Source organism: Vulpes lagopus, chromosome X, assembly GCF_018345385.1.
Source record: "Vulpes lagopus strain Blue_001 chromosome X, ASM1834538v1, whole genome shotgun sequence".
Taxonomy (NCBI): domain Eukaryota; kingdom Metazoa; phylum Chordata; class Mammalia; order Carnivora; family Canidae; genus Vulpes; species Vulpes lagopus.
In genome coordinates this window covers 83,340,381-83,356,665 of record NC_054848.1, presented here as the reverse complement: position 1 = coordinate 83,356,665, position 16,285 = coordinate 83,340,381, and the positions used below count along the sequence as shown (strand labels likewise).

At 37.3% G+C, this 16,285-nt stretch overlaps 1 protein-coding gene across 1 annotated transcript in view; it reads left to right on the top strand.

Annotated features, from left to right (window-relative positions):
- Positions 1 to 16,285, top strand: part of AMMECR1 (AMMECR nuclear protein 1) — a 115,445-nt gene that overhangs the window by 50,346 nt on the left and 48,814 nt on the right. Inside the window, exon 2 of the mRNA XM_041741116.1 lies at positions 1,960 to 2,070. Coding sequence (XP_041597050.1) covers positions 1,960 to 2,070 — 111 coding nt within the window. The remainder of the gene's footprint in view (positions 1 to 1,959; positions 2,071 to 16,285) is intronic.

The window sequence follows — 16,285 nt, the reverse complement described above, 5'->3', positions numbered from 1 at the left end:
AAGAGTGGCATCTTACTGTCCACAGAATTGTTGCTGACATTGACTCTTCCAAATTACAAAATGAAAAATAAAGAGGTGAAATTCATCATTAAAGACAGTAGTATTAACACGAGTTATACGTCTAATTCTTGTCTTCCTAATAATTCTTAGTCAAGAGCAATTAGAGAAATGCTCCAAGAGCATCAGTATCTTGTCTCAAGTTATAAGGTGTTTAGGTTCATATGATGTAGAAGCAGAAAACCTCAAATTTTCCTTTTGCTTTTTATCTTCATAATTTTAATGTAGGTCATCCAACACTTGAATACTAACATTGACAATCATTTGGCCTTATACTTTAGTCATTTTTTTTAATGCATCTGGACATTTGTTTCTTGGAAGAAGGTAACTCTTAGCACTGCTCCTGGTTTGTACACATTATTTATTTGGGAACCTGTCTGTCTTTGTGACCACCTGTCAGAATTTGGCATTATTTAAATGTTTGAGATGGGTGATTGAAGTAGTTGAACAGGATCTTCTCACCCAACTGCTGAGGACTGACTAGAGACTACTTTAAATACAGAATGTGTTCTCCAACTCAACAGCATATTATTAGAAATACATAACATATGGTATGTCCCCCTAAAATTAAAATTTAAATTTTTAGAAAGCAGAAATGTACTATATTATACCCATAATACTGTGAATACTCACATTAACATGAACCACCCCCAACTCTAGGGTATTTATCTTTTTTACACAATGTGCTAAAATGTGTAAATTAATTTATCTCATACAAACTGACATATAAAGTTGCTTCTAACTAGAATTGTTTCTAGACTCAACCATTAATTGAGGCTGTCACTGGTTTGCTACAGGATCCAAAATACCTAGTATGTTAAACTTCATTTAAAACTACAGAACTGGGATCCCTGGGTGGTGCAGCGGTTTGGCGCCTGTCTTTGGCCCAGGGCCGCGATCCTGGAGACCCGGGATCGAATCCCACGTCGGGCTCCCGGTGCATGGAGCCTGCTTCTCCCTCTGCCTGTGTCTCTGCCTCTCTCTCTCTCTCTCTCTCTCTCTCTCTCTCTCTGTGACTATCATAAATAAATAAAAAATAAAAATAAAAAAAAATAAAACTACAGAACTTTCTTGACGCCATCGTATTTGATGCTTGAGAGATTGTATTTGTTGGCCATACTTTTCCCTAAAAATTATAATAATTTTTGTGGTTTCAGAGTCTTACTTTTTTAATGTTTGCTCTTGCCCTTTACCTTTCCAAACTCTACTTATTTTTCTAGGTCAAGCTGAAGGGAATCAAACCCAATTGAAATTTTCTTCTATCCCTGTGGCTTCATTCATGGCATCTTAGACATAGTTTATAGCACTTATTTTCTTTTGCCTGTGTTGGTTAATCATGAACATGCCTGCCTTCTGTACTTGCTCCTAGAGCACTCTGACGATGTTTTAGGCAATCTTGTATTTCCTGTAGCACCATTCATAATACATAATATTCAGTATTTGTTGAAATTTGGGGGTTGGTTTTTTTTTTTTCTAAACTAGACTTAACAAATCAATCAATAACGTGAAGTTTAAATGAGGACTCAAGCTGTTGGGCCATGCTGGTTATGGCTTTGTCCAGGTTGTAGTTATTATTTCACTGTATATAAACTGTGGGACTGCCTCATCTGTCAAATAGGAGTGTTTGTAATAGAATTACTCAGCCTCTTAGGGTTGTTGATGAGGATTAATATAATTTGTTTAAAACATTTATCATGCTGCCTAACATATAGAATACACTCAGTACATTCCAGATATAATTATTGTTAAATGCAGTCCCATTGGGCTAGACCCAGCCCCTTGGGGGCCTGTCATGTAGTCCTTTATGTCTCAGGTACCTAACCATGCATATGATAAATATTCAATAAATAACTGTCTTGAGTTGAATTGATGGATTGACCTTATTTTTATCTCCCGTTACAGCCCACTGTTTGTAACATGGAAGATTGGTCGAGACAAAAGATTGCGTGGATGCATAGGTACTTTTTCTGCCATGAACTTGCATTCAGGACTCAGGGAGTACACACTTACCAGGTGAAGACCAATTTTTGTTACCTCTGCTTCTACGTTAAAAGAAAAAAAAAACTTATGAAACTTGAACCTGATACTTTAACTCCTTTGCTTTACTAAATTGTTAACATTCTTGACTCCTTTCACATCAGATTTTTCCTTCTCTTCAACATTTCCCTTATCCCTGGTAAAATTTTGTTGCCACATTTTATCAAAATATAAAATACTGTGATTACATTGTATTTTGCCATAAATGTTTTAAAGTGTCTTCCTTCAAAGGCCAGCTTATTTTGTATAACTTGAAAATGGATGCCCAAAAGTCAATGGCTTACCACAATGTATAATTTCCTTAATAACACTGTGTCTTCTCTGTTAGGCTTTGTAAGAATTGTTGATGTCATCTTACATGTATTGTTACACTTTTATGTACTCCTGCAATGGAGGGGAGAGCCTAGGAAGAAAGGGATGCCACAGCCTGGCAGTGTTATCATTCACATTCACACTTTACCCAGAATTAATTGTAGCTTACTTATTTTGTTTCGTCTAACACAAGGACAAAGTAATGAATGCCTCATTGCAGTTGTTAAGGCTTTGTTTTTAATTTCCAAATGCACAAAAAGCTATCGAGTATGCCATCTGATTTTTTTTTTGTTTCAAGTTTAGATTTCTAGCAAATAATGTTCTAGAATTATTTCAAAAGAAGAAAATTCCTTAAATAATAAGCTATTAGTAAAGGAATTTCCTGTTTTTGTTCATATTTCAGGGTGATTATCTGATACAATTTCTATAGTTGTAATATGCACAAGTATCTGTCCAACAACAAATTGGTCCCTGCTGACTGTTGGTACTTGGGGAACGTTGCTTAACCTCCAACAGATAAAGTAGTAATTACAGGGTTTTGTTCTATATACTTAGTAGGGATGTTAGGGAGGTGTTAGGGGAATGAAATAATATCCAGTCACTACTTTGCTTCTGGAGTAACATTGCAGAACATTCATTATTTTATTATAGGATTATATAAATGCAGCTTGTGGTAGCAGTTAATAAAATACTGGTAACTGAGTTTAGTATTCTTTTTTTTTTAGTTTAGTATTCTTATATTTGAAGGTACAGCTCACAACTACAGGGTTTTCTTAGCTTACAGTGAAACTGGAAAGAAAAGCAAAGGCTTGGAGGGTCACCTTCACTTTTTATATTTGCACAGGCATTAGAATTGAGTGTTTGGACTTGATTAAGAACATACAGGCAGTAAAAAGATCAAAACACGAATTCTAGAAATTACTTGAACTTGCCAAAGATAGCGTAAATGCTAGTCTAAGCAAGTTAGATTTTTTTTCCTGACATGAAATACCATGGACTCATTTTGGGACTTTAGCAAATTCTGCCAGAGACTACCTCTTTGGGACAAGTACATACAAAATTACTTTTTAAATAGATAATCAAAGGCAATTTATTACACATTTCCTAAAATAAGTTGTTATGAGGAACACTGGCTCCTTGGTTATTGCTTGGAAAAAAAGGATTCTATAGCCAAATAAATTTGGGGAACACTGGTTAAGCAAATTTAAGCAGCTGTGCTCACTGCAGGACTTCTCAGAACCTTTTACGTCAATAGTGTTGTGAGTCTCTAAGAGTGAGATCTAGAATGCAGCATTTCCCAATTCAGCTCTTTTGACCACAGAATCCTTTTATCCTCCCACTCCATTCATTGTCTTAGGCCATTAGTATCCCAAGGAATACATTTTTAGAAATATAAGTCTGTCATAAAATTTCCATTTTTCTTTATAGTTGAAAAGTCCAAGTGAATAGTACAGAAACCCTTTGTACTTTCTAATGAAATTGTGGCAGAAATCCCAGTATCAAATGTTATATACTTTAGAAATCCGTAGTAGTAGTGACTGTAGTAGAGTTTGGTTTTGTTTAAAGAAAAGATGAAATCTTCACCTACACTGATAAAAAGGGATGAAAATATTCAACTTTTCCGGACTTGTGGATCTGTCTCCAAGGGGTATTACCAGAAGAATTTTAGTATTTTTCTGACAATAATGTGACTCTGAATGAAACATTCAAATAGCCCAGCTTGGAAATTTGCCTGCATTTGTATATATGGTTACCTTCATTGTAATCTATGGTCTTCCTGTTTATTTTTCAACTTTCTTTTCATGTTTTTATACAACTTCCTGAAATGGTGTAGGGCACAGTAGATATGTGTGTTCATGTGTGTGTATACACATGTACATACCTTGTCTTTTTTAAGATTTTATTTATTTATTCATGAGAGAGAGAGAGAGAGGCAGAGACACAGGCAGAGGGAGAAGCAGGCTCCATTCAGGGAGCCCAACGCGGGACTCGATCCTGCGACTCCAGGATCACGCCCTGGGCCGAAGGCAGGACCTAAACTGCTGAGCCACCCAGGGATCCCCCTTGTCTTTTTGCTTCTCTTTGGCTTAATTCCTTTTGCTTATATAGCAATAAGAATTTAGTTATTTGGAAGAGATGAACAAAAGAAAACACATCTTACAATATACAATTGCTCTTTTTTTCTAGATTCAGCTTAGAGTCAAAACTGTGGAGTCATCTTTAAAAAAGTTGCAGCATAATATCTTTCAGCTAAATAGGGGGCACTTATCATTTCTACAAGGTGCTGTTGATGGTATTATGATAGCTGTCATTTATTAAAACGTGCAAAGTAAAAACTTTGTTGAAACTTCAGAGCAGCTTTATATGCATGCTACTTACAACTCAGGTATTAATGCCACATTTTAAAAATGAGGAAACTGCAGTTTACAGAATTTAAATAATTTATCCACTTACACATCTAGTAAGTGGTAGAACCAGGATTCAAACCTAGGCCATCTGACTATAAAGTCCAAGCTCTTAATTACGACATTCAAGATAAGACAATGTAAGTTTTTCTGAGAAATTATGTTTTGCAGATTTGTTGTGAAAATAATGAACTTCAAAGAGAGTTACTATAAATTGTATAAATCATGGATTGATAATTCTTCACAAAATCTAGTTAGGAGTTAAGATTGAAATTTTGGCACGTTATTTAAATTCCAGAAAATCTACAGATAGCATTATGAAAAGTATATAATACAGGGTCGTATAGACTAGTCAGAAGAAAACTGACTTGGATTAGTACTGTACAAAGGGACAATGCTTATTACAAAAATATCCTTCTGTATGTTTTGAAATTGTTTTCTCTGGCCACACATAAATAATGGACTGGACTTTGAGAAGAATACAATTTTTTTAAAACATGACGATTGCTGATTACTGAAATTTGTTATTCAATCTAAAAAGACCATAAACCACAAAATTTACAAATGGAATCAAATGAACATAGAGGTTTAGGGATAAAAGGGAAGGAGAAAGCAAAACAAAAAATAAACTGAAATTAAAGACTCACCAGGTAGAGATGTCTTTTTTAAAAAATTAGAATGTCTGGTTTTTCACTGTCTTCACCCGTGATTAGATAAGACTATTGTTTTTAAAAGGTTACTCAGATATACCCTTTTTTATTGTGAAATATACATAACATGAAATTTTACCATTTTAACCAATTTTAAGTGTATAATTCTTTATATTGATGTGCTACCATCACTACCATTCATATCCAAAACTTTTTCATCTTTCATAATTGAAAGTCTGTACCCACTAAACTCCCTATTGTTCCCGGCCCCAGCCCCTGGCAACTATCATTCTACTTACTGTCTCTGAATAGAACTCTTCTACATACCTTATATAAGTGAAATTGTATAGTATTTGTCCTTTTGTTATAGTCTTATTTGGTTTAGCATAGTTCAAGGTTCACCCATGTTGTAGCAGGTATTAGAATATCCTTCTCTTTTAAAAGGCTGAGGAATATCTCATTGTGTATATCTAGCACATTTTGTTTATCCATTCATCTGTGGACATTTGGGTGACTTCAACCTTTTGGCTATTACAAATAATGATGCTATGAACATGGGCATACACATATCTGGTTGAGGACCCTTTTGGCTATTACAAATAATGATGCTATGAACATGGGCATACACATATCTGGTTGGGGACCCTTTTTTTTTTTAAAAAAAAAAAGCTAACCATTTTATAGAAGACAATGATCTAGTTTGTTATGGTCTCTTGATCTCTAAAACCTAAATCTAAAATTGGCCAGGTCCTTTTTAAATGAAATGTCTATCATAGATTAAGTTAATTTATAAACATACAGTTTTAAAGTTAAAACACTTGTCATAGTCAAGTTTATGTTCTCCTAATTGAAACTTTTAGACTGAACTGAAACCTTATAAATAGGCTGATTTCCTCCCAATTGTAAAAATGCATAATTTCTGTGTAGATAGCAGAAAGACTGTGAGAATTATAATGTAGAACTATGAGATAGACTATTCCTTCCTTGTCCTTGGAGACTCTGGGTAAAAGCAGAAAAGCTTAGAGCTAATAAGAAGCAGGATGGAGAGCTCAGAATTATTTATAGAAGTTATCCATGGTGACATGTTCAGGTCCACAAATTACTACATTAGTGGTCAGAGATTCAAAGTAGAAATATTCTTTGTCCCAGGTGAAGAACAATGTCTAGTATTTGCCAAGTTACTTGCGTTTATGGCCATTACATGTAAGAAAGCTGAGGCAAACTTATTTCCTTTCTTTTAGTACTTAGAGCATATACTTTTATAGGAAGATAATCACAACTAACATAGATGAACACAAATATGTCAGACAAAGATTCCTTAAAATTTTAGCCAATATGTTGCCCAGCAAAGCATAGGTCTGATTCCTTATATAAATTCAAGTTGGTGGTAATTCTTCTGGAACATATAAGTGAATAATAGAGATGTTCTTATTTTGTAAAACAGAAATGTGGCCTGTCATCAAACTTAAAAGACTATCTTTTCTTCTCATTTACTTGTTGGACTTAGACCTCTCAGCAGTGAAATAATTATGCAGGTGTGTGGGCAGTTTCTGGAGCTTGATTCTGAACCATGCCACTTTGTTGCATTACTTAATTCTGAGAAATTAGCAATGGAGGTTTGTTCATTTCTAAAGAACAGGGTGACCACATAAAAGGTGATGTGTTTTGTTTTGGAGTTTGTTTTGTGAATGAGAGGGGTGTGTGTTTGAGAGAGAGATATTGAGATCGACTGTTTCTATGTTACAAATGTTCATTTTCTATTAGGATTTTTGAGCTTTTAGAAAGAGCTGACAGACCTACTTTATTACTTTCAAAGGCCCTGGCTAGATTGGGTTCTTCTGGGTGACTAGATTTGTTGTAAATCAAATTCGCTTTTGTGTTTAGTGTTATCATCTGTCATTTTTCTAAGGCAATATGAGACTAAAACCATTATAAGCAGCATAATTATGTTTTTCCCTCTCAGAGGGGACTATTTTGTGATCATTGTTATTCTTAATTATTTTAGGTAACTGGACTCGGCTCATTGAGAATAGATTAAATAAGCCCCTCACCCAACCTTATTTAATATTAGTGCTCATGGTAGCATCACCCAGATTGATTTTTCTCATGAAAAGAAAAGCTGTACATGAGTCACTTCTAACTACACTATTGTCATGGAGGCTCATTCTGGAGATGCTCAGGCTAGACTACTTTTGGCAAGTGTCTGTGGCAAGACTCCTGGTTAAAATATGCTTTTTGGAAAAATAAATTAGAAGTATCAAAAATTAAGTATGCAAACTTAATTAGCTTAATTTGTCCACATTTTGTTGCCTTTGTACAAAAGGCAGGTTGGCCTGACTTCTAAAACTTGTACCTAATTTGTTAGTTTTAGTGTATAAGTTACCAAATGAGAAATTGTTTCTCAGATTGTGCAAGCATTTAATTTAAGGTGTAGTTTGAAACCTAGATTGTTATATACCCTCTACTAAAAATTATTCATAAGGTAGCACAATTAAATATAATCTGTGGAAATCTGGAATCCTCTTTTTAGCCACTAGTTTAATGCACTCTTTCGTTGTTCCATGGTTGTGCTAAATGTACAGAGATGTGGCCGAAAAATGGCCAGCAGAATGTGGAAGGAGAAAACTAAAGAGTATGAACCATTCCCAGTATGGGTAATGGCTCCCGAATTATAGAGAATGATCTGAATTCATATAGCACCTACTACTGCAGAAATTAAGTGTAGTGAGTATGTCAGGTTCCAGTTCCTTATCATATCTTTCAGATCTTCAGATATCCCGTTGGAATCCCCATGTTGCTTTTAGGGCCACAGGCACAATGCCTTTGAGTAGAAAAAGCAGAATAGGCCATCTGTAAAAAGGTGAAGATGTGAGAGAAGCAGAAAATAGGCTTTTGCAATGTCAGAGTTCTTGGTTCTTCCATTTCATAAGAGGGTAAACTACAAGAAATTGACCCTATTCTTTGCCCATGGGAGGCTGCTATTTCCCCTTTACTCACGTTTAAACAGCTCATCCTGCAAATTCAGTCTAAATTTTCCCTTAAGAATTTATAATATAGTAGGAGAGATAAGAGTAAGTTATATAAATAATTCTAGCCCTAGATAGAAGGTGATTTTTGCCAAAGAGTCAGAGGTGGCACTGGATGAACAGATACTGTACATCTGCAATAAAAGTAGAAATACATTTAAAGCAATTAATGAAATTATTTTATTTGGTCCATCCTTTGTCTACTTGGAGTAAAAATAAAAACCACTAAACCATTTTTTTGGTTTGTTTTTATCCATATGGACAAAAAGTCCCAAATCCCAAGGACATGTATAAATTATTAATATCAAAGTACCATATACAAGGTATTGAGTTTTTTGAGAGATTAATACATATTTTGAAGGGAAAAATGAACTTATTATTGAAAAATTAAAACCCCAGAAATAGAGCACATTTAAAAGAGTGTGTGTGGTGAATACACAGTTCACCAAAGACTAACTAGAACCAGTTGAGTTATAGCCTGATGCTTGGCAAATGAAGAAAATTAAAAGTTAATAGTTTAGATTCAATTTCTCTCTTGTCCCATTAAAATGAATTCATATTTTGTTTCAGTATAGTAAATTGATATCTACCTCCTTTCGTCAGAATCATTGCTTGCGACTGTCTCCATTTTTTTTTCAGATGAAAGACTGAAGTGGTAAAGATAAATTAGAACACAAAATTGTGTGAAATCATTATTATATTAGATGCAGTCTAAAATCATACTGTAGGCATTTAACAATATATTTATTTTTGTCTGAACATTTACAAAATAAATAATGAATCTACTTATAAGTATCTAAAGTATTTGAATCATGAGGACCTGAAAGAACAAGAGAAGAGATTTTGTATCTTAGTGTCCTGGAAGAATAAGATGCTTACACCAATATATGCTCATGGCGATTATTCCTGTCTAGGGTATCATACAAATAATATGTTCTCTTTTTTTAGATTTTATTTATGTATTCATGAAACACACATACACAGAGGCAGAGACACAGGCAGAGGGAGAAGCAAGCTCCATGCAGGGAGCCCAACACGGACTCCATCCTGGGTCCCCAGGATCATGCCCTGGCCTGAAGGCAGCGCTAAACCGCTGAGCCACCGGGGTGCCCCAAATAATGTGTTAACACTTCTAGGGGACAGTGTTGCTAGTAATTTTAGTACTTTAAAATAACTGAATATTGAGACATGGTGCAGCAAATAATACTAAATTTTTAGTTCCTATTTTATAAGCATGAGAAAATACTTTTTCAAAGATTTCCTTAAAAGGTAAAGAAACAAAGCCTTCCTCTGTATTCTTTGCCTTCCTTCAAACTTTAAACCACCTCACGTGGATATCCAAAATAGTAGCCTTTGGAAAACTTTCATTTTCATCATTGATAACAATTTTGTGTTCTTTAAAGGCTAAAACACTAGTCAGCCCTCTATCTCATGTTGTAGATATATTTGTTGTAGAAATAACTTCCAGATTTTTTTTTTTTTACATTCTCTCTCACTTTTTACATAAAGATCAAACATTCGATATAAAACTCTTGTCCTAGGGCAGCCCTGGTGGCTCAGCGGTTTAGCGCCGCCTTCAGCCCAGGGCCTGATCCTGGAGACCTGGGATCGAGTCCCACATAGGACTCCCGCATGGAGCCTGCTTCTCCCTCTGCCTGTGTCTCTGCCTCTCTCTCTCTCTCTCTCTCTCTCTGTGTCTCTGTCTCTCTCTGTCTCTCTCATGAATAAATAAATAAAATCTTAAAAAAAAGTCTTGTCCTAAAGAGAGCTACATTATCTGAGCTGCTGCTTTACAAAAAAAGTTTAAGAACCCATACTATATAATAAAATAGGCATGGACAAATGGAGACTTTTTTTTGAAAAGTTCTGTTGGAACAAGAGTTTCATGGATGCTGAGAATTTTTAAAGATGGGAAATGGTATTTAGCATATTCTGTTGAGAATGAGGCTCTAATTATTAGTATCAAATTTGCATTTTCCATATGTTTAAAATTTAAAAGTGAAGAAAATATATTAGAGTTGTGAAGTGTAGCTTTACAATTTGTCTCATGTTCAGAAAGCTCATTTTTATTTCTTTTTTTAAAAGATTTATTTATTTATTCATGAGATACACAGAGAGAGGGAGAGAGAGGCAGAGACACAGGCAGAGGGAGAAGCAGGCTCCATGCAGGGAGCCCGATGCGGGACTCGATCCTGGGACTCCAGGACCACGCCCTGGGCCGAAGGCAGGCACTAAACCACTGAGTCACCCAGGGATTCCCCTCATTTTTATTTCTTTTACACTTTTTACCTCAGCTCACAAAATTATCCTGTAAATAAATCTATTGGAAGTATAGGCTTCATCATTGAAATTAGAGCAGCATGACATCACCATTTTTAACCCTCATTTTTTAATTTATACATTGAAATGCCAACTTTTGTGTCCTTCCTAGTGGTGAAAGAAAAAATTAGAAAAAGCCATAAAAATAAATTCGTCAGAAGCTTTGATTAAAGGGATTGCCCAGAACTCAGCTTCCTGTTTCTATACCCAGCGACTTTCAGGACTGCTTTATATATGGTCCACAAAGCTTATTTCAAAGGTTTCAACTATTGCTGCTTCCCTGAGAATGGGAGGAAAGTCTCTTTCAAATTGTTCAGGCTGCTGGGTGATGAATGAAGTGCTGAATCACTATATTGTCCACCTGAAACTAATATAACACACCTGTATGTTAACTATACTGGAATTAAAAGAAAGACGTAAAAAAAAAACCCCAAAAACTTCTTTAGGCTGCTTTAAATCAAAGCCATTCTTCTAAGATGACCTTCTGTTGCTCCCTAGCTGAGGGGGATTGATTTGCTCACCTAGGTCTGGAGAAATCTGCTAATCCTTTGAAATGAGTGGAGCGGTGTCGCATATAAGAGCAGTAAATAACCACACATGGCTGGTTAGATTAACACTGCTAATGAGGTCATGGGTTCAGTCCCCATGCGGGCCAGGTCACTTTGTTCAGCTGGACATAGACTGCACCCACTTCCAAGGGGGCTCAGACAAGAGCGTGCAGATGACTCAGTACCACACCCAAAACTTCAGCCTTGTCTCAGCAATAGGAAACACTCTACATTTGGAAGACCCAATCATGAGATTTCTCCCAAATAGTTCTAAAAATAATTGCCTTGAATCTTAAAAGAAAAAAAACATGAGGATATTTTTAAAATTAATTTCTTTTCAAAAGCCCTCTGGAGAGAGCCAACAAGATGTGGGGGGAAAAAACTCTTTGGAGTAGCAAGTGGAAATGCCAACACAGGTTGGGTTTCAGGGGGCCTGGAGATGTTATAGACAAAGGGGAAGATTTCTGGTTGCATCCCTGGCCTCAGAGGAGAATTTGTTCATTTGTTCCTCTCTTGAGTTTCACTTCGAATCAAGAACAGTTGGCCAGGAGAGGGAGTCATCTCAGATACCAGTGGGTTTCAGCTCGAAGCCACTCTTTCCAACCTCTGTGGTGAAAGGAGGACTATGTTAAACTCACCAATGTGTGAGGACATATGGTAAAATATACCCACTCTTTTCAAAAGGCCCTTTTTTAAAAGGCCCCATTGTCAGGTTGCTACCTGTGGTGTCTGGAGATGCTCTGGTGCCTCCTGAATCTGCTTACTAAGGTGTGTGTGTGTGTGTGTGTGTGGTCTAAGCATACGTGTGTGCCTCTCACGCTATTTTAATTCCCTCTTCAGAGCTTTATTACTGCTCAGAGTAGCACACTTACCCCAATAGCCACACTGGGCATGAACACACCCCTTGGCAAGACTAAACTCTCCTCTTTGACTGTTAATCCTGATGCCTGAGACAAGAAGTCCCCCTGTGTCCCTCCTGTCTTGCCTAGAGTAAAAACCAAAGTTATTCCAAAAGCTCTGTTTCTTTTTTTTTTTTTAATTTTTATTTATTTATGATAGTCACAGAGAGAGAGAGAGAGAGGCAGAGACACAGGCAGAGGGAGAAGCAGGCTCCATGCACCGGGAGCCCGACGTGGGATTCGATCCCGGGTCTCCAGGATCGCGCCCTGGGCCAAAGGCAGGCGCCAAACCGCTGCGCCACCCAGGGATCCCGAAAAGCTCTGTTTCAATTAGAGTGAAGTTAATGCTTTACAGTGCCATCACCCTCTGTCTGCCCCTGCCTCACCCCTGCCCATCTCCTCTTCCCATCCTTCTTGTTTTTTTTAAGATTTTACTTATTTTTTAAAAAGATTTATTTATTTGTTTATTTATTTATTTATTTATTTATTTATTTATTTATTTATTTATTTATTTATTTATTTATTTATAAGAGACACAGAGACATGTGCAGAAAGAGAGGCAGACTCCCTGCAGGGAGCCTGATGCGGGACTCGATCGCAGTACCCCGGGATCATGCCCTGAACCAAAGGCAGACGTTCAACCACTGAGCCACCCAGACATCCCAAGATTTTACTTACTTATTTGAAAGAGAAAAATATCACAAGTAGTGGGGAGGGGAAAGGGAGAAGCAGGATCCATCTCGGGACCCCAAGATCATGACCTGAGCTGAAGGCAGATGCTTAACCAACTGAACCACCCAGGTACCCCTCCTCCCATCCTTCTTAAGAAGCACAGCCTTCCTAACCTCACATTCCAGCCATGCACAATTATCCACCACTTCCCAAATACATGTCTTTCATGTCTCTCTGGCTCTGAACCATTTTTTCTCTGCCAACCACGTAGCTCTCTGTTCCTACCCAGTCAACTCCTCCCCATCCTTCAAGACACAGCTTGCTCCTTACTTCTGTGAAATTCCCTTGACACTCCCACAGGAAAATTGGCCAATCCCTTTGTCTGCCCAGCACTTTGTTCAGGCCTCTATGACACCACTTGACACACTGGTTTGTAATGATTAACTTTACACGTTTGTCTCTCCCTTTTGAAATTACCCTCTGTAGTAGTTTACCAAGCCATATCAAGGCAAATGAATAGAAAAAGTGTCATCACTTCGTAGAGCAACTTGATCCAGATAACTATTTCCAATCTCTTCCTTTCTGTCTGCTTCAGTTAGGTCACCTTTGTCACTGTTCCCTGCTGCCACTGTACTTGAGCTATTAGAAGTTTCTGATTCTGAGTGGTAGTGAGAGGGATAATTTAATGCCAGTTGGAGTTAGACTGATCCAGGGGACAGGGATCCTAGACTGATCCTGGAGATAGGGATGCTTATCCAGAACACTTTAGAAAGCAAGTTAACATAAGGCTGATCTCTTTGGGATAGGTGCTAGAAGTGATTGAAGAACCACAATGCGAATTGTTGCTCACCATGGAACCACAGAGTTGGAGGGAATCCTCACAAGTAACTCCAGTCCAACCCTTAACAGATACTTGAATCCCTCTTAAAATCTCCCAAGAAATGGGCAAGGAGCTTCTATCAGAGTATCTCCATTGACTTGGATCTCACTACTAGTTAAGTAAGCCATTTCCTTTTCCAACACCTCAAAACCCACTGCCACAACTTCAGTTACCACATAGCTTTAGTTGAAGCACCAGAAGTCAAAGATTGCCTATATTTAGCACTTTATTCTTTATAGAAAGCCACATTAACCAGCAGTGGTTAAACTTACCCTCTGAGTAATGTCTGAGCCTTTAGAAATTGAAGAGTAGTAAGATATGTAGCTTTACAACTGACTCCCATCCACCCACCCATAACAACTGTAACTGGCCCCCTATTGAAAGCTTTGAAGCTGCTGCTGCCACAGCTTCTCTCACTGCTTACATTAAACTTCTGGAATTGGCTGGGCCAGAGAGTCCATAGATTCCGAGAAAGAACTGGTACAAGATCTTTTCATACCATCCAACAATTCATAGTATAAAGTTGGAACCAGAGTGAGAACACAGGTGTTCTGACATTTGCCTGGGACCATCACTACAACTTTCACAACAGAAGGCTTCTATAAAAGTAGGAAAACGTATTTATATTAGTTTCATGTTAAGAAGCATACCATGCCAAGGCACCCTGTAATAGAATAATCAATTTGTAATGTAGAGTCTCAACACCCAAGTTATCTGCTTTGTATCGAGTTTTTGGCATATTTCCATAAAGTGAAGAATAAATACCCTTTGAGCTATTCGACCAAAACTCCAGGAGTAACAGAATCTGTGAGACAAGCCCAAAGCAAAACCCAAAGCAAATACATACACACACACACATACATACACATAAATATATTTATTCCTATCTTACATTTCTCTTTTCCTCAAACATGGCCTCCAACATACTATTAGTTATATTTACTAATCACAGTAATCACTAATAGCTTCTATTTGTGTGTTTGCGTTGGACCCATCCAAAGTATTTCATGTCAGTTACCTCATTTCATCTTGTCAGTTATATGTGCTGTTGAAGGTATTTCACTTATATGACAGTTAGTGAAAAACAGAGCTTAGGTTAAGGCACTTGCTGAATCACAGCTAATACGTGACCGCACCTGAATTTGAACCTGATTCTATCTGGCTCTGAAGTCTGTGTTCCCAGCCACTGAGTATACTACTCTCTCTCTCTCTCCTATGAAAGCCTCTATAAGAGCTATAAGCTATTTTTTCTCCTAACTCAGTTGGCATCCCCTGGCCTTCATTCATAGGAAAAATAAACACTGAACAACTCTTTTTTTCATGTGGTGTCTCAGTTACTCGACTCAGCATCCCCAAAATCCCTCACACCTGCACTCCGTAAGCTCCAGTCTTTACTCCACTTCTCCTAGATCCTGTTTCCTTTTAGAATCATGTGACATGCCATTTCCTTCATGTGCCCGTGTTCTTCACAGCTATTATCCTCTTGGTCCAGGTCTGTGTACTGATCCCCTCAGTCCCCTCAGGACAGATCATCTCCTCAGGGCCACCCTCTCAAGCTTTGACTTGCTTTTTGCGGCACCTGCATCTCACCCCAGCAAGTTTACATGGAATACGAGTTCAGCCTTCAGGTTTCCGATTGGGTATAACCTGGCTGAAATCTACTCTGACTTTGGTAGGGGGTTAGGGAAGGCTTCCCCATAAAGGGACTCTAGGTTAAAGCCCTGGCTCTTCTCTTCTCTACACCTGTTCGAAAAGGGAGAATTTCAGGAGTAAGAAACTAGTCCATTTCTTAGAAATTATAATTAAAGGAACAAATTCCACATAATTTAGATCAAATTTATGGCATTAGTTTTCATTTTTTGCAAGTTGACGTTCCTTGGGGCAACTTACCATAAAACAAGAAACAGCTATATAAATGGAGGACAAATATATCCATGACTGACATTTTTCTTGTAGAAATGAAAAAAGAATCTTAAGAAGGAACTAGATGTATTTGGACATGGATGATGTCTCTTGTACCATACTTAGATGTCTTATAATCAGAAGGTTTTTAAAAAAATAATTAAAAAAAAACTATCCAGATTGTGTCTCTTTCTGACTGCATTTGGGATTTGGGGATCTGAGTATCTGAAAAGCAAGGGAGAATTGTTAAATGCATTTTTAAAAATTGTAGGGATCCTTGGGTGGCTCAGTGGTTTAGTGCCTGCCTTCGGCCCAGAACATGATCCTGGAGCCCCAGGATCAAGTCCCACATCAGGCTCCCTACGTGGAGCCTGCTTTTCCCTCTGCCTGTGTCTCTGCCTGTCTCTTTCTCTCTGTCTCTCTGTCTCTCATGAATAAATAAGTAAAATCTTTTAAAAATTGTATATGGGACTTTTATGGGCACATTATCAACTTTGAGGTAAACTGTAATGAAAACTAGAACCTTAGGCATTGTATCTTGTTTTTGCCCTTGATCCCTTTAAAAACATCTTTATCTG